Below are 25977 nucleotides of genomic sequence, written 5' to 3'. Positions count from 1 at the left end.
GTCTAATGTTTCATGCTGCTTTCTGAAAACTTTTAGAAACTGCATTGTTATATAGTAACAAGTGAACACCATTTTCTACATTATCTTTTATTTCTGGAAAGCTTAAAATTACATCAAGTCCAGCAACATGAGGTAGTTTCTTCAAGGTTACACAGGACATTAATGACAAATCTAAGACCACCACCATTCCTGGTTTCTACTTTAAAGCTGTATTCCCTTAATAGGCCTGGAAATAAATGGGTTGGAAAAAATCTGATGCTTATAATAGGATGTATATGTATACATGTCCCTGTGTGTCTGTTTGTCTATCTCATTTATGGAGGAAATTTTATGTTACCACATTAATGTATGAATGAAAGTTTTCCTAAATCATTTCAATTCCAAATGCAAGTGCAAGTACAAAAGCTTAAAGAATGAAATATAAGAAGAGAAAAGACAATCACCATTGAACTCTGAACATGAAAAACAGACTATATACCAATTTACACAAAGACTTTTAGGAGCAGACAGCTCATCTGTCAATGCTTGACACCAATTTTCTGTATTTAAATCTGATTTTGTGAATCCTTAACTATCGTAACAGGAAGACTTTAGAAAACCAATGTGGTTATCAAAGTCACAAGTGGTTGTAAATCAGGTGTCATGTGATTTTTTGTGGCTCCTGATATAGGTAATTATCCCTAATATTGAAAAACTTCAGAAAGAACATGAAAAAGATTTGTCACATATACTAAAATTTGAGTTGTAGAGAAAAGTCAAATCGATAGATTTTAAGACATAATGCTCTCATTTATGCTAGTCAACCCTTAATCACCAATTATGGAGTAGTATAAATAAAAGAAATTCACAGCTAATCCAGATACCTGATTACTATTTTTCTTTGATTGGAATTTAAAAGAAATCACAAAAGATTAGCATTTGAATAAAATGAACTTTACTCTTCATGATAATCATAAAAGCCTCACATTGTTAGCTAATTTTATACATATTTTTCTATGAGGCTATAAACATTCTGTATCAATAACTAAGAGAGGCTAAACTGCAAATGTTTATACTACATATAAGATCACTGCAATATAAATGAAGTTTGAGAATTGGATGTAAAGAATTGTAGGGATAACAGGTTGGTTGAGATTATTAGTTTATAATAATGATATATGAAAACTAAAATGTTACCTGCAAAACAAAAAATATTATCACTAATGATTTTTGTACCCTGAAGAAATCCTTTTATAAATATTTTTACTGAGATTGTAAAGACATAAATCAGAGGATCAAAATCATTTCAATCTTCTATTCAGTCTCTCAGCCTAAATATATTTAACAAGATATCCATTAAAAATTGTCTGAAAAGGGCTTCCCTGGTGGTGCAGTGGTTGAGGGTCCGCCTGCTGATGCAGGGGATGCAGGTTCGTGCCCCGGTCTGGGAGGATCCCACATGCCGCGAAGCGGCTGGGCCCGTGAGCCATGGCTGCTGAGCCTGCGCGTCCGGAGCCTATGCTCTGCAACAGGAGAGGCCGCAACAGTGAAAGGCCCGCGTACCGCAAAAAAAAAAAAGTAAAAAAAAAAAAAAAAAAAAAAAAAAATTGTCTGAAAAGATTGCACTATATCACCTGTTTTGCAACATTCTGGGAATATTTCTTCAGGAATTAATTACTGGGTAATCTATCCTCAGGAATTAATTACCAGGATGTGGTTACTAAAGTAGTGAAATGACTGCTATTTGTATTCACTTTTTTAAATAAGAGCTTGAATTTTAGATATATCATGCAACAAAAGAAATGGCCTGGGTGCTAACACAATACGGACTGTTGATTCCCTTTGATTTAGCTCAGTTCTCCAAAACTGAGCTCACTGTAAAATTATTTCCATTATTAACAAAGTAGAAAATTACTCCATCTCACCCTCATCTCTCTTGCCAATAATAAGTAGTTGTAAGTGTAATATTTTTTAAAGGCAAAAACAAGATTTTGGAGTAGAAATCCAACTTTGTATTGATTTTTGAAATAAAATATGAAACTTCAAGGAATTTTGGGGGTGTAGAAGCCATTTAAGGTAGGCACCCATATCGCTGGATGTATGCATTAACACATCTCTTTAGCTGCAAGATGTCTGGTGAAGAACTGTGAGAAAAGTTTAATATTTTGTGTGTTTGTTTTATTGGTGAGAGAACGCAGGTCTTAGAGAGGTCCATTAGCTTTTTGGAGACATGTCAATAAAAAAAGCATAGCTTATATTAGATTCTCTGGCTCTCAGGTCTCTTCATTAAATTTGGGCTCTCATTATAGAATGACTAATGTAGATTTCCCCCTTTTCTCCCCTGATATATTTTGTATTGATTTAGATTGACTGTACAGATTAAAAAAAATTCTGTTTGTTTGTCCTAGGGATTGAATTGTTTTATTTTTAGAATTATCTAACTTACATTCAGAACTACCCTGAGAGACAGACATTTTTAATCCTATTTTATTATGCCAGTTTCTTTTTTAAAGTATGGGTATCAGTGACAGGAAAGAAAACTTTTTTTTTTAGAAGTTGTTTCTCTTCCAACCAATACCACTCAGTACATATTGGTACAGCTATAGATTGCTTCTGGTAGTTGTGACTGGAGAAGGAGGTTTTTAAAAAAGTTTTACTTGAGAACTCAAAATTTAAACAAACTCTTGTAAATAAAGAAATTCTTGTGGGGATCCGGTTAATATTTCAATTCACTATATTTCAGCCCTTTCAGTAAAACTGGTGCTTCATTGTAAAACAATTCTGTTTCATTTGTGATTTATTAAGGCAAAGTAAAAAAGAGGAAAGAAAGAAATGAAAGTAAGAGAAGCAATAATTCTATAAGTGTGTCAGGAAAAAATAAACACTCTAATGCATTTCTGGAGAAAGGCAAACCAATAAAAGAATAGAGAAGTTCAAGGAAATATTGCAAAGAATAATGAAGAATTAAGTCAAAAATTAGAATCTTGGTAGCAAGTCACAGGTCTACCAACTGCCCCACCCACTTATGAAAAATTTTTATACTTAGGAGATCCTTTATTTTAAAGGCTCTGATTTCTAATGGTTTATTAACATTTCAAATATTTATTTATATTTTATTGTACATTTATAATTTTGATCCCTAAGTTTCTATAATAGCTTTGATTCCAAAATAATACAGTCTATACAAAATTAGACTTTTAAGCAAGTTATTTCCTGCCCACTAGCCAGAGAATAATTCAATCCATGCTCTTTTTCCCCAAGTTTCGTATCTGTCTAAAAAGAAATAATGAAGCCCATCACAGGTATGGTATAAAAAATTTATTAGGCATTTTGAAATAGATAAGTTTTAATTAGTATGTTTTTAAGAATTATTTATTATTTGTGTAGGAGATAGAAAAAAGTTTATTTTCAAACTTCCATTGAAATACAATTTTCTATCCAGCAAGATTTAGAATGGCTTAGCCTGCATATAAAAATGCTCTGGTATAAACAGAGTTACAAACACAAACAAATAGTTAGCTTTATGAAGATTTGCCATAAATCTGAAAAGCAGGCAAAAGACATCCATCCTCGTCATTACCAGAACCTGTCTACATAACAAAACAAACCAAAAAAAACTTACACTTCTCTGGTTTAAAAAATAATATAGATTATAAAATAACCTGTAATTTAATCCCTATGCAATTTTGTTTACTACTTTTTTAAACTACATATTTTATTTTGAGCATTTTCCTTTGTCATTAAATATTCTTAAAGATATGATTTTTTAGGTTATATAAATAACTCATATATATACATATTATTATATAAGTTATTCAACCATAGACATTAAGGTTGGTTCTAATTTTTCATGAATATGAATAATGCTGTGATAAATAATCTTGTACATAAGTCTTTCATGTCCTCTTTGATAACTTCCATTGAAAAATTTCTGCAAATAATATGATTGGTTAAAACACAAAAAATGTTTTATATATATAGTTTGCTTGCAAGGTTATACAAATTTATATTCCTACTAGTGTGACTAGGAATATTCATGTCACTGCTCATTATAGCATGGATGATTATAATTTAAAAATAGTTACCAATTTGACTACAAAATTTTTAACAGATTTCTGTGAGGGTACATTTTTTCCCCCTATAAGATTAGAAGAGCTCTTTTAGGCTATCAAAGCTTTGATAGATTTGTTGTAATTTTTTTTTTTTCTTTTTCACATCTGCTCCGCTATAAGATCCTTGAGGTCATGGTTAGTAAGTCTTTGCATTGCTATATTCCCAAAACCTACTTGACCCAAAACCTATTCCCAAAAGTACTTGACATAATATGCACTAAAAATATTCATTGAATGAATTTCTGAATTAATGTGTGTTTTGTCTTTAATCAAAGTAGGATGAAAAGGGAGAGCAGATAATCCTGAAGTTTTGGGAAAGAAAATACATGGCCAATTTTAGAATATGTATCATTTAAAAATATAAAGATCTAGAAAATAATTTAGTTTGGTATATGTTGTCTATTAAAGTCATGAATGAGACATGGCCCGTTAACTATATAGATTTGAATAATGGCTATATCTAATCAATTCTGCTGGTGAAATAATGATGGCACAGATTACTTTTGTTGAGCTGCTTTTACACAAAACATACCCCAAATCTTTAAAAAGAAGTTTATAGGAATCAAAGATATTAAATTAACTGAAAACTAGTATTCTTAATTTCACTATTCCTTGTATTTCTACAGTTCTCACTTCCCTGTCATCCTATAACTTAAACAAAATGCTAGTGAATACCAAGAGAAATCAATATTCCACTTAACAGAGACAAAGCTTGACCTAAATGAGAAAGATCTTAAATGAAGTCAGAACGTTTTCACTTCATAATCTTTAACTTTATGTAGTAGCATGAAATGCAAAAGCTGAAATAAATGTAAATTATTTTACATTAATTGGATATTAACATAATATCAGAGAGAAGGGCTAAAGAGAATGATAATATTTATTCAGTCAGTGTAGAGACTTATTGCAAAGGAACAGAATTATAGGTCTAGAAGGGACTTTAGAGGCTACCTAATTTAGTATCATGATGTTACAGATATAGAAACTGAGGTTTACTAGTTCTAACAAAGGTATAAAGTGGAAGACTAGGGCTGATACTCAATATTTGGTGCCTGATAGTGCAATACTTTTATATACTCAATACTGTTGACTTTTCAAACAACTTTGGATCCATAATTTTTTTAAATATGTGTCAGTAAATCTATCAAAGGCAAATGCTAAAGACTGTTCCTTCCAGAATATCATTAAATTGAATTCATGAAGATGCAAAAATGATCTCTTCCTGACATCCATATGAATTATGGGAACCATGGGCCTAAAAGTTTGGCATATACTTTCAACAAAGGTAGAATTAATACAAGTTGCTAAGTTTAATTAAGAGAAGATTCTAAAACACTTCACTTCCAGAAGACTATCACAGAATTATATTTAAAACTAGGAAATAGGTAACAACTAAAATATGCAAAATAGGGACTGGTGAAAAAAACTATGCTATACCCACAAATTTGAATACTGAACAATAATTGATATTAATGTTGAGGAAGATAATTTAAAAACATGTAAATAAAGATGTACATGACATAGAAAGAATGTTACTAAATGAATGAGATAGGTTAAAATATAGTTTCATAACAATAGCTAACATTTAGTGATCGTTTCTTATATTTCAAACACTGTGGTAAGTGATGTATATGCATTTTAAAATTTAAACTTTACAACAACCCTATGAGGCAAATAGTATTATTATTTTTCATTTTACAGATGATTAAGGTTATAGAAGTGAAGTAACGTTCTGAAAGCCACACATTTAGTAAGTGATAAAGCTGAGATTCATTGCCAAGCCTGGAGACTCTGGAACCAGAGCTCTTAATCACTGCCTTGCTATCATGATTCATTTATATAAAATATTTGAATGCATAGGAAAAAAAACCAGAATGATATAAGCAAAGTTTTAACAGTTGTTATTTATTAAAGGCAGTCTTACAGGAACTCTTTTTTTTTTTTGCTTATATTAATTTTCTAAAATGAGCATGTATATTACTGTTTTTAAATTAAAAAAAAAAAGACCATGCCACTTATAGACTGTCTAATCTATAAAACTGTTAACTCTATAGCTAATAATTTCTAGTTAGCTATATCTTCTCAGGCTAGCTAATCAAATTTCATTTGTAACTCAGATTCCAAAGTGGTGACTGTACACTTCACAGTTAAGTTATTCTTAGTTTCAATGATAAATATAATTCTGTGAGCATTAAATAATAAGAAAAGGATGCGGCGAATTCCATTTTCAATTTTCATTGTACATAAAGGTAGAGGGGACACTTAATCAGATGAATGAAAAACAGAAATCAATGTAAAGTCCTGTATATTTAGCAGAATGTCAAAGAACAACCATTTAAAATAATTTGTAAACTCAAAATTCATAGCTAAAATATATTATTACTATTTGATTTTAATTTTCTTCAAAGTGTCAACAACTAATTTACCATACTGGATAGTGTCTCTCCTGATAGAAATGATATGAAAACAATCCTTTTTTTGAAGTCTCAAAAATCTATTTGCTATCAAACTAGAATAAATAGCAAAATAAATATGCTGTTATAAATGAGGAGAAACTAGACAATAATGAATGAGAGTGGAAATCAGTTACTCAAAAGTGTATAGGAGCCAGGCATTTAATGCAAATAAGTAAAGTCGGCTGGAGGGTATAAAGAATGTCAGCTAAGTACTGATATATGTCGTGCTGGCCCAGTAATGTCAATCTGATTTTTTTTTTTTTGAGGTACGTGGGCCTCTCACTGTTGTGGCCTCTCCCGCTGCGGAGCACAGGCTCCGGAGGCGCAGGCTCAGCGGCCATGGCTCACGGGCCCAGCCACTCCGCGGCATGTGGGATCTTCCTGGACCGGGGCACGAACCCGTGTCCCCTGCATCGGCAGGAGGACTCTCAACCACTGCGCCACCAGGGAAGCCCTGTCAATCTGATTTTTTTAGATTAGCTGAAAACTGTATTTTTATTTAAAATCTCACCAAATTTAAATGTTCCAAACTAGTTATAAAAAAGGAAGTCATCCCCAAAGATATCCCTAATAAAATTATCTTCCATCAACTAGGTTTTGACTTAAAAGAGGGCTCTCTGTGCACCTATAAGTAGAAAGGAGACCCTAGGGAAACATCAGTTACTATACAAACATAGAAGTAGTATCACGTTGGAAATGAGTAAAGTTAGCTGGGAATTACATTTTCTGGTTGTATCTTCAAGACTTTGTGAAGTCTTCTATTATTTTGAATCAGGGAGGAGAAACTCTGTTCCCTGTCCTAGAATGAATCTAGGGTGAATCATTTATATTAAGCATGGTACCAGTGGTCATTTTCCTAAAGAATAAGATCTCTGAAACGAGAATACCACTGTAACATGGTCTAAATGAAAAAGAGAACACACGTAATTTTGACCCAGGATGTTTCCAAGAAACATAAACCACTCTGCTCATTTGATTATACTAACAGTTCTTTAAGTGTGGTCCACAGACCTGTGAGGGTCCCTGAGATCCTTTCAGGGGTCCACAAGGGCAAATTATTTTAATAATAATACTAAGACATTATTTGTCTCTTACACTATGTTGACATTTGCACCGATAGTACAAAAGCAATGGTGGGTTGGTACTATAGTAAAAAATTAAGGCAGTGGATCCAAATAGTGTGAATAGTTATTGTATTATTCACCACTATGTACTAACAGTTTAACACTTTCCTCAATGAAACAGTAAATAGTAACTCAATTTAATTAAAGCTTGTCCCTTGAGTGTGATAAAATGGAAAGTATGAAATAAAATACTTCTGCTGCATAAGAAAGAATGACAGTTGTCTCAGGTTAAAGTACTTAGGCAATAGTTTGAGTTGCAAGCTGAACTAGCCAGGTTTTGCACAGAACAATTTTTACTTGAAACAATGTCTGACAAACTATGACTATTCAGACTTAGATGTCTGGTAGGCATTTTCTTGAAAATGAATGAAATGAGACTGTCAATTCATGGAAAACAGACAGGATTTGTTGGGTTTTTTTTTTGTTTTTTTTTGGCCAAAGAAGAAACTCTACGTTTTAAGCAAAAATTAGAACTGTGGAAAATGTATATCACCATGAGCTTGAGAGCTTCCAATGCTTCCAAGGCATTTTTAATGAGCTTGGTGGTTATATTAATTAAAATGATTTTGGATATAGTCAACACTTGGAAGAACTTATATTTTCCATGTGATCAAAAAATATGTTACAAAATCATACCTGTTTATAAGATCCAATAAACGTTCAGGACAGACCAATGGATTTTTTTTCCCCAGAACAAACAACTTTTTATTGAAGTATAGTTGATTTACAATGTTGTATTAGTTTCAGGTGCATAGCAAAGTGATTCAGTGATATATATATATATATATATATATTCTTTCTCAGATTCTTTTCCATTATAGATTATTATAAGGTATTGAACAGTTCCCTGTGCTATAGAGTAGATCCTTGTTTATTTTATATACAGTAGTGTGTCCAACAGATTTTAATACATAGGAGTATGAAATTGTCCTTGACAGGGTTTTAGATTCTACGCTTCAACTAACTTTTTTTTTTTTTTTTGGTACGCGGGCCTCTCACTGTTGTGGCCTCTCCCATTGCAGAGCACAGGCTCCGGACGCGCAGGCTCAGCGGCCATGATTCACGGGCCCAGCCGCTCCGCGGCATGTGGGATCTTCCCGGACTGGGGCACGAACCCGCGTCCCCTGCATCGGCAGGTGGACTCTCAACCACTGTGCCACCAGGGAAGCCCTACACTTCAACTAACTTTTAATAGACTACTAATTGAAAAATTTTGATGTAGTGTCAAAGAATATCCACAATTATAAGAAAATGTTATTAAGATAGTCCTTTCTTTTCTAACTACGGATCTGTGAGGTTGGATTTGTTTCTTCATATGCTTCAACCAAAATAACATATCACAACAGATTGAGTACAGAAGCAGATGTGAGAATCTACCTGCCTTCCATTAAACCAGACATCAAAATGAATGTGAAGAAAAAGTAAAACAGTGCCATCCTTTTTAGTAGATTTTAAAATTTTTGGAAAATATTATTTTTCCCATAGCAGTATTATTTATATTAACATAGAAAGGCCTTATTATTCTCATTTTGAAGCAAATAAATAAACATTTAAAAAATTTCTAAGTTTTAATTTTCAGTGCAGTAAACATCACCAACTATAATTCACATAAACAAACTATTTGAGGTCCTTAATAATTTTTAAGTTTGTAAAGGGGTCCCGAGACCATTAAGTTTGAGAGCTGCTGGATCTGACCAATAACATTGAGAATATTATTGCTCAATAACCAACGCCTCCATGGGACAGTTAACTTTGAACACAAAAAAACATATATTTTTATGTCCAGAGGATGTATTTTATTAAATTAATTAATGTTATTAATTCAGTTTTTCCCAACCTTTTTGGTGTTTGTTGACTCCACATGTAGAACCCATACATTTCTACAATGTCATTAACTGCTGAACAGTTGTTGATATACCATTGTTGACATGACTTCAGACAAAAGCAAAGAAACCTGATGTTTAGTGTAGTCTTACTGATTTTATTTAGGCTCTCAAAAGTAGTGGAAAATCATCTGTAGTCCTCAGTTATTGCCTTGATCTAGGCTAGAATTTTAGAAATTTCATGACATTCTCCAGAGACCTGGGAACCAATGAACTAGCCATAGTACACAATCACTCTGATGTTCACAAAGGAAAGTGGTGATAATATGGAATAGTTTGTAAAAACTAACATCCTAGGAAAAAAATCTCAGAGAAAATATTACCCTGGATCAAATATTACTGGATCAAATAATGCCATTTTATATGTAAAGGAAATCACACTGCCTTTCAAACATACACATTAAAAACTTTGAGTTAAGAAAATATTCTTTAACCAGAGTAATATAAATTCTTTTGCTCAAAGGACAATAACAGAAGCCTAGAGAGAAGTCATAATTCTGCATTTTGTTTGAATATAAGATTAGACATTATTACTAATTATTAAACGAACACATACTACCTAAAGATATTTCAATATATACATTTAAATTATTTTATAAACTTCAGTTTAATTAGGGAGAATTTATATTTTCTTCTTAAGGGGAAAAAAAAAGAACTTGCTGGTTAGTCTGGGCACAAAATTCTATTCTAACCTTTGAGGTACAAGGGAATATGTGACAAGAGATTACATTTATTCATTTATTTATTTTAGTCAAACTTCAGATGCTTAGGGAATAAAAGGAAAATTGAATTGGTCTTTGTAAAAAATTCTCTATTTTAATAACATCTATAGGGAATGGTGAATTGATTGGAAGTTTGGAATTTTTTTCTTTTTTGTTCTGATTATTATGCTCTACAACAAGCCTCTTGATTCTAATAGAGGTGCTGCTGCCTTTCATAATTGAAAATCAGAACTCATTTAAGTTGTGGACCATGCTCACTTTAAAACGCAGTTTGTTACAGAATTATTCTTTTAGCAAACCATTTTTGGGAGACTATCACCATTTTAGAACTTGAGTCCTCTAGATATTGCCCATTCATAGAATCTACATACTATTTGACTTTTTTGACTTAGGCACTAATTTACTTAGGGCAATGAAAGACTAAAATCCCAAGTTTGTTTTTAAAATATACTTCACTGTGTTCTCAAGCAAGAGAAGTGAAAATCAATTGTCATTTCAGTCAGATTTCATTAAAAGAAAATATCTGATATGAAAGAGAAACGACTTTCTCCATATACAGAAAAATATGTCATTTCAGCAAATAAATTTTTGCTGGAGACAATGTCATTCTATGAAGAACTGTTTAGAAAAGATAACACCTTGTTGTCCTTGTTAGATTGTGATGAGTGTACTGAAAAGGAAATCCAAACTTTGTATGTTTTACAGATCGTGTTCTCACTATAGCTGGAGAATCTTAAAGGATCAAAGCACAATCAAAGAACAATTATATTGCAGTGAGCATAAAAAACGTGAATTTAAAATAATGTTTAATATTACATTGTTGACCTCACAGGAATAGATGCATACATACAAATGGACAGAAAGTTTTCATCTTAAATCCTCCCCCATGATAAAAAGCTACAGAGGGAAAGGTTGGAACTGTTTTTAATCATAATTTGGTTATTTAACTCTTCTGTGTTTTCACAAAGACTAGGGTAAGTGTTTCTCATGGTTATTCCCAGAGTATTCTGTATTCCTGCTGATAAATCATAGCACTTATTATACTTTATTATAATTTATAGTTGCCTGTTTTATCTGTTTGTAAAGCCAAGAACAATGTTATTTGCTCACCACTGCTTTCCCAGAACCAGGCAAAGACTTATTTAATAGATTAATAACCCTGTTGGGGAGGCAAGGATTACCAGCTTCATCACAGACAAAAAGCTCAGAGAAGTTGAGCAAGTTGCTTATTGCAGTGTAGTAATTAAGTAGAGAAGTCAGTATTTGAATCCAGGTCGTCTATTATCAAGTCAAGTGCTCTTTCTAGTGCTCATCTTTTAAGACTGTATTGTATTTCCGATGTAAAGAAAACATATTCGCACATATATTTCTACACATGACAGACTGCATGCCTAATCTGAAACATGGAAGGGGTATTTCTATGGGGTTTGGCAAACAGTAATATGTACTAAATTATAAATATCCCATCTAAGATGCAGTAACAATAACAATGTCAAACTCAACTTGTGTTCTAATCTTGTGCTAAGATATCATTCCTGGGATGTCTCATACATATATTAGATTGAAAACATTCAAAACCAAAATGTATTAACCACTCTCCTTTGCTTTTTCTCTTTTATTCCTTAGTATAGTTAATAACATCATTTACCCATATCTCAAATTAGAAACCTGACTTTCTTTTTGATTTCTTCTCTGCCCTAAATTTTTATGCTATAAAGTTAAAATAAAGAATTCATCTAGAACAGATTAATGTCCTAAAACCTACATCCTTGAAATTTGACTCAGCAGGCAAAGGCAAAAAAAAAAAAAGTCATTATTTAAAATAAAAAAGAATTGATATCTGAAGTTGAATTTTGAAGTCACTGAATTAGGTTATTTATGTACTAATGAAGTTTTAGTCTGAGAGTTCTTGATTGGTGAATACTACCTGTAAGGTGGTCATTTCTGCTGAATATAATTCTCAAAACCTCCACCTGGCAAAAAAGCTTTTGTTTTATTTTATTCATCTTTCATGTCCCTGGTGAAATGTTACTCCTTAGAGCGGGCTTCTCTGATCATCTCATCTAAGTGAGGTTTCCCTCCTTTTATTTTCTATCACTACACTTTTTTACTTCTCCTTAGCGTGAATTTCAATGTATCATTATTAAGTTACTGTAAAAGTATATTTATTATAATTTAAACAGTTATTTTAAATAAATTTATTTAAAAAATACCTATTTACTTCAATATACCATTGACTAAACTGTAAACTCCATGAGGGCAGAGATTATATGTCACTGATATAAAAGTACATATAAAAGCATCTAGTTTACATTCAATTAAGCAGTCTTATAATTTGAGACTTTTAATAGGAGGATTAATTTGATTATCTTCACTTCTTTTTAAAATATACAAACTAATTTTTCTATTATATTACTATTCTGATTTAACTGTAAAAGTTTAATTTTAAAATTACAACAAAGCAATAATTTTATCTTTGAGATTACATTCTGGTGTTGGTAAAAATTATTTAAAAGAAACAGAATCTTATTCCTAGACAAAAATACAGAAAAAAATTCCTGAAAAAAAAGATATTCAAATATTGTTTTATTTGAATTTACTGTCAATGTGAACAGCTAAGTGTTAACTATGGAAAAAATATCAAGACAAGCCACTTCCTCCCCTAAAATTTTGCAATAAGCAAATTAACTTAATGTAGAAATTTGGAGTGATTTTTAAAACTGTATTTAATATTCTCTTTGCAATTAAGATGTAATTGCAGAGTTTTAAAAAGGCTCAAGAACTACTATGTATAATTAAACTTAGCTTAAAATATTTATGTACACAGTATATCACTAAGAAAAAAATACTGTGTCTTAGATAATTCTGTATTCCCATCATTAAGGTCTTAATATTTGGTGAATGAGTAAATTTTATACTGGACTTAACATCTAGCTTTAATTATTCCCAGACTTTATAAATGAGTACAACTTATACTGTTGGAATTTAATGAAGTCAAATAAATTATTTTGTTTTAAAAATTTATAAGATATGGATGAGATTCTTCTACCCAAATTATGTCTTGAGAACTCCATGTTTTCATTCAGTTGAAGATGTAGCTGACTGGCACCCCATGTATAAATGTATAACATACATTTTATATCTAGAATGTTTTTATAGTTTTTCTTTATTGAAGATTTAGGACGTCAATTTTTTTAAACTATAAAATTAATATCAGCTATTTTTGACACAAGTCTAAAAACAATGATATACAACAGTTAACACTCTGAAGACTTTGCTGAAAAGGTTGTACCATGGAATGTAAAAACAACTGCACTACACATATCAAGAATTGCTTGAGATTACTTCTAGTTAAATTCAATGATAATATTCATAAAACTCATAGAAAAGCTGGAATTGAGGAAGATAGCTATATAAGTCCTTAAATCTGATGACAGTGAAAAAGCCACAGTTTGAAAAATTACCTAGAGAGCCCTGAAATAAATTTACTGTATAGCCTGATATCTAACGTCATATCCTATTAAATAAGAAGGAATGTTACTGTTAAGCTTTTGATGCCAATAGTGGATCTATCCCATAGAAAACTTGAAAGCACAAATGACTAACTTTGCCAGGAAAGAGATATTCCAGGAAAAAGCATCACAGTCATAATTAGGTTTGCTACTCAATTTTTCACATACATGAAGATGTCAGGTAGCAAATAAATGTCTAATCCTCCCCCCACCCCCTTACATGATTCAGTACTTGGGAAAAATTATAAAAAATAAATACTAAGACACTTCCTCCCTCCCCCAAAGGTTGGCATTAAAACTTTCTTTCTAATCAATTTAGATTTGTTTCCAAATATTAGGCAGCAACATTCCAAGTTGAATATGTTTGAAAAAATTTGGAATGATACTAGAGCAGGGAGCTACCCCTGCCTGGACAAGTTAAAAAAAATCCCTTTGGTGATATTATTTTATTTTGTTAATCTTACTGTTTATTGGCCAGAAACACATTCATCCCCTGCATAAATAACTTCACTTCTATACTAATAAGTATGCTAAAAAGTAATAAGTCTACAACAAAGAAACAGGAGCTACACAAAGTAATACCTATCGCTGTGAGGTGGTAGGCATTTTGAATGAAATTTCTATTGCTCTATTGTTGGCCTAATACGACAATCTGTGAAACATTAGGTGGTAACTATGTTATAGCCCATTAATTTTTCATCGTGTTATCTTGCATGCAATCCAATCTTGACAAGCGGAGGGAAATACTGGTTGGTTAGTTTTCCCAGATTCACATAGCAGAGCAGGTGTAAGGTGCCAAGGAACTGTACTTACTTTTGGTGTTGGGCAGGAAGCTGTAGATAGGCGAGATGTAGCCTGAGCACGAGGAGATTCTGAAGGAGTAGTGCTGAGGGAGGCTGTGTCTCGTGGGAGCACCTGAACGCCACGAGAAATGATGGAGTCTGGAATCTGGACAAGAGGAACAAGTATGGTTTAATATGCTGAAAATACCAACAACATGTAAAATCAATACCCACATCAAACATTTTTTGAGGGGGGCATTCTTTGCTGCTGAGCTCTCAGATATTTGGTCTCACTCACTGTTACGTATGAATGCATCCAACAATTTGGGATAGGGTAGAAACCTTCAGATTTAAAATATTTTCCTTGGCCAAATAATATTTCATCAAAGCTTTTTTTATGAGGCAGTACAGAATTGTAGTGAGAAGTAAAGTGTTTGGCATTCATATACTGGCTCTGCCACTTAATAGTTATTTAATTCCTAGATATTTTCCATTTCCCTTTCAGATTCATTCTCCACCCTTCTTCACTCTCTCTGCTTGAAGCTAACCTGTATAGATAGAATCAATAAGCTATTTTGTGCTCTCTGGTTTCTAGCTGGGCTCAGCTAATAGGAGCCACTGTCAGGAAACTGAAGAGTTGTAGGAGAGTAAGGTCTGACATTTATTCCCCTGGCTCCTTCTCTACCAGGTCACCGTAGGTTGGCTAAGATCACAGCCCCTATCAGATGACCCTTGCCTTCGGCTCTTTTCTGGATTCCAATAGCAGCTCCCTCCCTTGCCCCATTAGGACTAGGAGTATTAATGATCCCCACTATTACTAGTCCCAGGGTGCTGCATCATGTTTTGTTGCTTTCCCTAAAATCTGCCCAAGCTTTTGTAAATATCATAGTCCTTTATTAAACTCTTTTCAATTATCCATTTAAGTATGCTGTGACTTTGCTGGGATACTGATGGATATATTTTTTTAACTTGCCATTTCCTTTACCTAAAAAATGTAGATAATGATAGCATTTACCTCACCAGATTATTGCTGGGGGTTAAATAAGATAATGTATATAAATTATGTAACACAAGTAGTTAATACTTAATAAATGTTGGCGATTGCTAGTTATTATACCTATCAATAGGGTAAAGACTGATGTAACTGAATATTACTACTGTAAAAACATATAAATGTAAGGACAAATAATGTGGATTATTAAAAAAATATTAATATTTACGTTGATTATAAAATTTATTATTTGGGGCTTTGCATAATTTAGTTCATGTTCTGGGCTAGTACTAGTGAGTGTAGGTCTTCTAATCTCAAAATGACAACTTGACTACTTTCAAGCAATTATCATTCAATCAACAAATATTACTTACTATGTGAAAAGAAGAAAACAGCAGCCAGATTTTGTGACTAGAAAGGTGCTCTCTATCTAACACACCATCTCTTTCTCACAAAGGACATATTATTTTCATAAATGCTCTTTTATTTAGTTTCCATACCTACATCCTCAATACCAAAGGTACTGCCACCATTTCAGGGCTTAACAATTTATGTGATTTATGAACAATAACCCCATAACTAGGATGAAAAGCAATGGGAATTCTGAGAAGAAAAATAGCTCCATTTGCTATTATATTTGAATAGTGGATTGCAATAAATATTTGAAAGAAATGGAAGCAGTCTAATTTAGAAGAGCTGTATGTTGTCACTTATGTCTAATATAAAAGGCCATGTATTGGAAAGAAAAAGGTCAAATGCCCCTATTATATTTCACATAATACCACGTTTCTCTCTTTCACAGAAATTACCCATACTTATACTACATTTATATGTATGCTAGTTTGATCAATGTCTATCTCCCACACCAGAATGCATTGTCATGATGATGGAACTGTGTTTTTGCTACTACTGTACATCCAGTACCTAATGAAGCATCTGCACAAAGTCGTATACATGTATGATATATATTTCCAGACTTACACACACACACACACACACACACACACACACACACACACACACACACTCTTCATCCCCCCAATAAACAAAAGAGTAGGATATTTGAGGAAGAAGGTAACTTTAAATTGTGAGGTACATACTTTTGGGTTACTAGCCTGGAAATACAGAATTAACTATTGGAAATATGAGACTGGAGCTCAGGAAAAAGTTAGGGATTGGATATATACTTTGGGAATTATCACTGAAGGTGGTAGTTTCAGTCATGCAAATATTTCAGGTCACCCAAGGAGGGCATGTAAAAGAACAAAAGATGACGGTTCAAAATTCTAGGTGATATCCATAAGGGGTTAACAGAAGAAAAGGAATTAGGGAAAAAAAAGCCCTGTAAATGGTATGATGATACAATCTTGTTTTCCTTGAATAATCTGGGTTTATATCTATTATCCTGACTTTATTAAATAACACATCTTCTCACTTTCAGAAGTGTTTCAGTTTGGAAGATAAATTATTTGGTCTTCCTATCTTTAAGAAACAGACAAAAGAGGAAAATTAAGACAGAGTGAACATAAGGGAAGAGAAAAGAGAAGAAAGATGTTACAAAAGATGTTACAAAATATCAACTATTGGGGAGAACAGGAGTAAGGTGAGAGTTGAAAAGATGCCATTAGATCTAGCAATTAAAGAAGATACAAGTAAAGTAAAAAGAATAGAAACGAGTTGAGGAAGCAAGTGGGGATGACAAACCAGGGTAACTGGTGGAAAAAAAAGAGAGACATTCACTAATATTCTTTTCTTTGGTGCTTGGAATGAAGATCTATCTAATGAGAAAAATGGGAAGTAAAAGTGGGAAAGATAACTCTAGGAGCGTCATAAAAATCTGGAAAAATGCATTGATGACTGAAGCATGGAGGATAACTAAGGCATTGGCAAAGGAAATATCAACCATCATTGAGAATCCAGTTAATCCTGGCAACCATAAATTTCCAATTTCATTATGTAATATAGTGTGGAAATAAAACTTCATCCATCTCAAAAAAGAAAGTTATGCTACAGACAGAGACTTAGAAATTATTTGCAGAGATAAGATTGTGGAAGCTACAGAAATAGATGAGATCTGAAAGACAAAGACCTTATGGAAAGAATACAGCAAAACAGAAAAAGGAGAAAGAAACAGACATTAAAGAACAAGATAGAGGTGGTCATTAGTAACCTAAAAGAAAGCGATTATTTGATGAAGATAGATACCTCAATAGAGGTGGTAAAGAAAAAAGTTGGAGGAAAAGGATGCAGTGAATATGGATAACTCTGTTGTACAGTGTTTGTAATGTTTCCTTTTTGGAGATATTATGAACAATTCTTGTTCATGTACCATAATTCCCACATGCATTAATTCTAGGATATATATACTCAGAAACAGAATTGCTGGTTGTAGGGTGTGAATACTTTCTTTTACAAATTCCCAAATTGGTTAAGTCAATTTATATGTCTATCAAAAGAAAATGGTGACAATTCCTCTTACTCCACTACTTAGCTCTACCTAGTATTGTCAGTATTATTAATTCTTCTTCAAATGGGTTACTAAAAATGTCTTAATGTGTGTGTTTTTTAAAAGTCTTTATTGAATTTGTTACAAGATTGCTTCTGTTTTATGTTTTGATATTTTGGATGCGAGGCACGTGGGATCTTAGCTCCCTGACCAGGGATCAAACCCACATCTCCTGCATTGGAAGGTGAAGTCTTAACCACTGGACTGCCAGGGAAGTCCCCTTAATGTGGTTTTAATTTCTTTTCCCATCATTGTTAATGAGAGTAAACACCTTTTCATGTTTATCAGCTATTTAGATGTTATCTTCTGTAAAGTCCCTATTCAATTTGCCCTATTTTTCCCTTATTAAGTCATTCATTTTTCATTGAATTGTTACATTTCTGTATCTATTCTGGATAACAAGTCCTTTATCAGTTTTATATGGTGTAAATATCTATTCCTACTATGTAGCTTGCCTTCTTTATCATGTATTGTGATGAACAGAATATTTTAATTTAAATTTAGTTAGCTCTATCAATATTTTCCTTTATAGTTAAGTGTTTTTTGTGTCTTAAAAGGAATCCTTTCTGAGAGACATCAGTAGAAAGATAGAGTAGGTAATGTCAATAGTCCACACCTCTACTAAAGAAGTGAATAAACTAACAAAATCTGTCAGAATCAACTTTATCAGAAATCTAGAAACTAATCAAGTTTACAGCAGCCAGGTGAATGCTTAATCAAAACCCCCCACAAAACCCCCCAATTGATCCCCTACTATATAGCTCAGTGATGGCCTTGAAGACACAGCCCACATGTCTGGTAAAGGTTCTGAATACTGAAGGGAAACAAACCTTATTCTCAAGGGTTGTGGTTGTTTCAACATGTCTGGTAGCTCACTGAAGGATACTCTCAAAGGGCTTTCCTTTATTTTCCCTATCTTGGAACACTCCCATGGCTCAGGCAACTAACTGGAGGGGAGGTTATCCAAATATTTAAAGTCAAACATATTAGCCACTGCTGTCTGGGCAGTGGATAACAGGTGGAATGAATAACAGATTAACTTAAAAACCTGGGAGGAAAGGCCATGTAATGAGATGCTTTCAGGCATAAGAGCTTTGAAAAGCTCCCAGATATTCCTGAGTTCCAGGAGGTCATGATTATGCCCAAGGCAATGCACATCCTTAGAAGACTTCACCTAATGTTTCACCTCTTGCTGAACTAAAGATTTTGCACAAGTAGGAAGTGAAGATTAGGCAGAGTAGTAAACTGCCTGGCTGAGCATTGAAGGCATGCTCCAATATACAAAAAGAGCTCATCTGTAAAGAATGGGAGATTTTCCTTTTCTGTATATTTATATTTTCCATTTTAGGAAATTATGTCAAATCACTAGCTGACTATGAAGCTAATGGAACAGAGACTTCAGTGGCCACACACAACAAAGAAGAACAGACTTGACAAAAGTAGTTCAGATATTTGTAGTGAGGTGGATGGACCTAGAGACTTTCATACAGAGTGAAGTAAGTCAGAAAGAGAAAAACCAATGCTGTATGCTAACACATATATATGGAATAGAAAAAAAAAGAAAATGGTCAGAAGAACCTAGGGGCAAGACGGGAATAAAGATGCAGACCTACTAGAGAATGGACTTGAGGATACGGGGAGAGGGAAGGGTAAGCTAGGACAAAGTGAGAGAGTGGCATGGACATATATACACTAGCAAATGTAAAACAGATAGCTAGTGGGAAGCAGATGCACAGCACAGGGAGATCAGCTCGGTCCTTTGTGACCACCTAGAGGGGTGGGATAGGAAGGTTGGGAGGGAGGGAGATGCAAGAGGGAAGAGATATGGGGACATACGTATATGTATAATTGATTCACTTTGTTATAAAGCAGAAAATGACACACCATTGTAAAGCAATTATACTCCAAGAAAAATGTTAAAAAAAAAAAGCAGTTCAGAAAAGTTAATCAACAAACAAACAACAACAATTATAACAAGCAGTAATAACATACCCTGGGGATGGGAGAGAATTTGATTTCCAGAGTTGCTACTAGAAATGTTCAAAGGGCCCAGTTTTCAACAAAAAAATTATATGGTATGCAAAGAAACAAGAAAGTATGACCCATGTATAGGAAAAAAAAAAAAAAAAAAAAAGAAGAAATAGAAACTGTTCTTGAGAAAGTCCTGACACTGGGCTGACTAGAAAAAGCTTTTAAATTAACTAACTGAAATATAGTCAAAAAGCTAAAAGCAACCATGGAAAAGCACTAAAGAAAGCATGATAATGATGTATCATTAATAGGGAATATCAATAAAGAGGTAGAAATCATAAAAAGAAACCAAATAGGAATTCTAAAGTTGAAAAGTATAACTAAAATAAAAAATTCACTACAAGGGTTCAGTACAAGATTTGAGCAAGCAGAAGAAAGAATCAATGAACTGAGGAGCAGAAATAAATAAAGAATAAAGAAAAATGAACAGGGTTTAAGAAACATGTGGGAAAACAATAAATGTACCAAGATATGCATAATGGGAATCCCACGTAGAAGAGAGAAAGAGGCAGAGAAAATATTTGAAGAAATAATGGCTGAAAACTTTCAAATTAGATGAAATACATGAATCTACACATCCAAGAAACTCAACAACCCCAAGATGGATAAACTCAAAGAGATCTACAACTAGATATATAATCAAATTACTGAAAGTGAAAGGAGAGAATCCTGAAAGCAGCAAGAGAAAAGCAACTCAAGGGATCCTCAATAAGAATTGTAGCTGATTTTTCAACAGAAAGCAAAGGGGTTGGTTGGCAGTGGGAAGACATACTCAAAAATGCTGAAAGAAAAATAATCTGTCAATGATAATTTTTCTGTCTGGTAAAACTACACTTCAAGAATGAAGGAGAAATCAATACATTCTCAGATAAACGAAAACTGAGAGAGTTCAGTGCTAGAAGACCTGCCTGACAAGAAATGCTAAAGGGATTCCTTCAGGCTGAAATGAAAGGACACTAGACAGTAATTTGGAATTCATATAAAGAAACAAACAACACTGGTACTCTACATAGGTAAACATAAAAATCACTATTAATGTATATTTTGGGTCATGAATCTGTATTTTTCCTATATAATTTTAAAAAAAACTACATAAAAGACTAATTATAAATCTGTGTTGATGGGCACACAATGTATACATATATAATTTGTTAAAATAACAATATAAGTGAGGGAGATAGTGAAAAGTTTTTGCATAATATTTAAACTAACTTGCTATTAATTAAGACTAGATTGTGACAAATTAAGATGTTAACTGTAATCTTCACAGCAATCTCTAAGGAAATAATGAAAAAATATTTGGTAAAAGAAATGAGAGGAAAAACAAAATGGTACACTAGAAAATATCTATTAATCAAAAAAGAAGGAAGTAATGGAGGAAATGAGGAACAAGAACAACAACAAAAGACACTGAAAAAAAACAGTGAACTGGAAGAAATCTTACCTTATCTGTAATTACATTAAATATAAGTGGATTAAACTACTCAATTAAAAGGCAAAGACTGGCAGAATAGATTAAACCCCCCTCAAAAAAACAAAACAAAACAGAACAAACCCATGATCCAAGTATATAGTTTAGATCCAAAGACCCATATTGGTTGAAGGTGAAAAACTGGAAAAAATATTCCAGACAAACAGTAATCGAAAGAGAGCTGGAGAGGACGAGGGGAAGGTGGTGGAAGAGTAAGACGCGGAGATCACCTTCCTCCCCACAGATACACCAGAAATACATCTACACGTGGAACAACTCCTACACAACACCTACTGAACGCTGGCAGAAGACCTCGGACCTCCCAAAAGGCAAGAAACTCCCCACGTACCTGGGTAGGGCAAAAGAAAAAAGAATAAACAGAGACAAAAGGATAGGGACAGGACCTGCACCAGTGGAAGGGAACTGTGAAAGAGGAAAGGTTTCCACACACTAGGAAGCCCCTTTGCCGGCGGAGACTGCAGATGGTGGAGGGAGAAATATTTGGAGCCAAGGAGGAGAGCACAACAACAGGGGTGTGGAGGGCAAAGCGGAGAGATTCCCGCACAGAGGATCGGTGCCGACCAGCACTCACCAGACCGAGAGGCTTGTCTGCTCACCTGCCAGGGAAGACGGGGCTGGGAGCTGAAGCTTGGGCTTCGGTCGGAGTGCAGGGAGAGGACTGGGGCTGTCGGCCTGAACACAGCCTGCAGGGTGTTAGTGCACCACGGCTAGCCGGGAGGGAGTCCAGGGGAAAGTCTGGACATGCCGAAGAGGCAAGAGACTTTTTCTTCCCTCTTTGTTTCCTGGTGCGTGAGGAGAGGGGATTAAGAGCGCTGCTTAAAGGAGCTCCAGAGACGGGCGCGAGCCACGGCCAAAAGCGTGGACCCCAGAGATGGGCATCAGACACTAAGGCTGCTGCTGCCCCCAGCAAGAAGCCTGTGTGAGAGCACAGGTCACTTTCCACTATCCTTCCGGGAAGTCTGTGCAGCCCGCCACTGCCAGTGTCCCGGGATCCAGGGACAACATCCCCGGCAGAATGCAAGGCGCCTCAGGCTGGTGCAACGTCATGCTGGCCTCTGCCGCCACAGGCTCGCCCTGCACTCCGTGCCCCTCCCAACCCCAGGCCTGAGTGAGCCAGAGCCCCCGAATCAGCGGCTACTTTAACCCCGTCCTGTCTGAGGGAAAAACAGACGCGCTTTGGCGACCTACATGCAAAGGCAGGGCCAAATCCAAAGATGAGCCCCTGGGAGCTGTGAGAATAAAGAGAAAGGGAAATCTCTTCTAGCAGCCTCAGAAGCAGCGGATTAAAGCTCCACAATCAACCTGATGTACCCTGCATCTGTGGGATACATGAATAGACAACAAATCATCCCAAATTGAGGAGGTTGACGTTGAGAGCAAGATTTATGATTTTTTCCCCTTTTCCTCTTTTTGTGAGTGTGTATGTGTATGCTTCTGTGTGAGATTTTGTCTGTATAGCTTTGCTTCCACCATTTGTCCTAGGGTTCTACCCGTCCTTTTTTTCTTAATAATTTTTTTTTTATTTTAATAACTTTATTTTACTTTATCTTTCTTTCTTTCTTTCTTTCCTTCCTTTCCTCCTTTAGACAACGAATCATCCCAAATTGACGACGTGGACTTTGAGAGCAAGATTCATGATTTTTTCCTCTTTTCCACTTTTGTGAGTGTGTATGTGTGTGCTTCTGTGTGAGATTTTGTCTGTACAGCTTTGCTTCCACCATTTGTCCTAGGGTTCTATCTGTCCATTTTTTTTTCTTAATAATTTTTATTTTAATAACTTTATTATATTTTATGTTACTTTATTTTCTTTCTGTTTTTACCTTCTTTCCCTCTTTCCTTCCTTGCTCCCTCCCTCCTTTCTTTCTACTTCTACTAATTCTTTCTTTGTACTTTTTCTAGCTTTTATTCTGAGCCGTGTGGATGAAAAGCTCTTGGTGCTGCAGCCAGGAGTCAGTGCTGTGCCTCTGAGGTGGGAGAGCCAACTTCAGGACACTGGTCCACAAGAGACCGCCCAGCTCCACATAATATCAAATGGCAAAAATCTCCCAAAGATCTCCATCTCAACACCAGCACCCAACTTCACTCAACGACCAGCAAGCTACAGTGCTGGACATCCTATGCCAAACAACTAGCAAGACAGGAACACAACCCCATCCATTAGCAGAGAAGCTGCCTAAAATCATAATAAGTCCACAGACAACCCAAAACACCACCAGAGGTGGACCTGCGAGCCAGAAAGACAAGATCCAGCCTCATCCACGAGAACACAGGCACTAGTCCCCTCCATCAGGTAGCCTACACAACCCACTGAACCAACCTTAGCTACTGGGGACAGACACCAAAAACAACGGGAACTACGAACTGCAGCCTGCAAAAAGGAGACCTCAAACACAGTAAGATAAGCAAAATGAGTAGACAGAAAAACACACAGCAGATGAAGGAGCAAGATAAAAACCCACCAGATCTAACAAATGAAGAGGAAGTAGGCAGTCTACCTTGAAAGAATTCAGAATAATGATAGTAAAGATCATCCAAAATCTTGGAAACAGAATAGACAAAATGAAAGAAACATTTAACAAGGACCTAGAAGATCTAAAGATGAAACAAACAACAATGAACAACCCAATAAATGAAATTAAAAATACTCTAGATGGGATCAATAGCAGAATACCTGAGGAAGAAGAACGGATAAGTGACCTGGAAGACAAAATAGTGAAAATAACCACTGCAGAGCAGAATAAGGAAGAAAGAATGAAAACAACTCAGGAAAGTCTCAGAGACCTCTGGGACAACATTAAACTCACCAACATTCAAATTACAGGGATTCCAGAAGAAGAAGAGAAAAAGAAAGGGACTCAGAAAATATTTGAAGAGATTATAGTTGCAAACTTCCCTAATATGGGAAAGGAAATAGTTAATCAAGTCCAGGAAGCACAAAGAGTCCCGTACAGGATAAATCCAAGGAGAAATACGCCAAGACACATATTAATCAAACCGTCAAAAATTAAATACAAAGAAAACATATTAAAAGTAGCAAGGGAAAAACAACAAATAACACACAAGGGAATCCCCATAAGGTTAACAGCTGATCTTTCAGCAGAAACTCTGCAAGCCAGAAGGGACTGGCAGGACATATTTAAAGTGATGAAGGAGAAAAACCCACAACCACGATTACTCTACCCAGCAATGATCTCATTCAGATTTGATGGAGAAATTAAAACCTTTACAAACAAAAGTTGAGAGAGTTCAGCACCATCAAAGCAGCTTTACAACAACTGCTAAATAAACTTCTCTAGCAAAGAAACACAAGAGAAGGAAAAGACCTACAATAATGAACCCAAAACAATTAAGAAAATGGGAATAGGAACACACATATCGATAATTACCTTAAATATAAATGGACTAAATGCTCCTACCATACCAAAAGACACAGACTGGCTGAATGGATACAAAAACAAGACCCATATATATGCTGTCTACAAGAGACCCACTTCAGACCTAGAGACACATATAGACTGAAAGTAAGGGGATGCAAAAAGATATTCTATGCAAATGGTAACCAAAAGAAAGCTGGAGTAGCAATTCTCATATCAGACAAAATAGACTTTAAAATAAAGACTATTAGAAGAGACAAAGAAGGACACTACATAATGATCAAGGGATCGATCCAAGAAGATATAACAATTGTAAATATTTATGCACCCAACATAGGAGCACCTCAATACATAAGGCAAATACTAACAGCCATAAAAGGAGAAATCGACAGTAACATTCATAGTAGGGGACTTTAACACCCCACTTTCACCAATAGACAGATCATCCAAAATGAAAATAAATAAGGAAACACAAGCTTTAAATGATACATTAAACAAGATGGACTTAATTGATATTTATAGGACACTCCATCCAAAAACAACAGAATACACATTTTTCTCAAGTGCTCATGGAACATTCTCCAGGATAGATCATATCTTGGGTCACAAAACAAGCCTTGGTAAATTTAAGAAAATTGAAATTGTATCCAGTATCTTTTCCGACAACAACGTTATGAGACTAGATATCAATTACAGGAAAAGATCTGTAAAACATACAAACTCATGGAGGCTAAACAATACTCTACTTAATAACGAAGTGATCACTGAAGAAATCAAAGAGGAAATCAAAAAATACCTAGAAACAAATGACAGTGGAGACACGACAATCCAAAACCTATGGGATGCAGTAAAAGCAATTCTAAGAGGGAAGTTTATAGCAATACAATCCTACCTTAAGAAACAGGAAACATCTCGAATAAACAACCTAACCTTGCACCTAAAGCAATTAGAGAAAGAACAAAATACCCCCAAAGTTAGCAGAAGGAAAGAAAACACAAAAATCAGATCAGAAA

The 25977-nt window shown here is 34.5% G+C and overlaps 1 protein-coding gene across 11 annotated transcripts in view; it reads right to left on the bottom strand.

The window, feature by feature from the left end:
* The window catches only part of GPHN (gephyrin), a 626342-nt gene that overhangs the window by 225674 nt on the left and 374691 nt on the right, over nucleotides 1–25977 (bottom strand). For all 11 annotated transcript variants that reach the window (XM_027111532.1, XM_027111539.1, XM_027111540.1 and 8 more), the window contains one exon: nucleotides 14602–14736. In XM_027111532.1, coding sequence (XP_026967333.1) covers nucleotides 14602–14736 — 135 coding nt within the window. The remainder of the gene's footprint in view (nucleotides 1–14601; nucleotides 14737–25977) is intronic.

This window comes from Aethalodelphis obliquidens, unplaced genomic scaffold (genome assembly GCF_003676395.1).
Source record: "Aethalodelphis obliquidens isolate GAN/ISIS:26980383/991018 unplaced genomic scaffold, ASM367639v1 scaffold10, whole genome shotgun sequence".
Classification (NCBI taxonomy): Eukaryota; Metazoa; Chordata; class Mammalia; order Artiodactyla; family Delphinidae; genus Aethalodelphis; species Aethalodelphis obliquidens.
The sequence above is the reverse complement of the archived record's forward strand: the minus strand, read 5'-3'. Positions and strand labels throughout refer to the sequence as shown.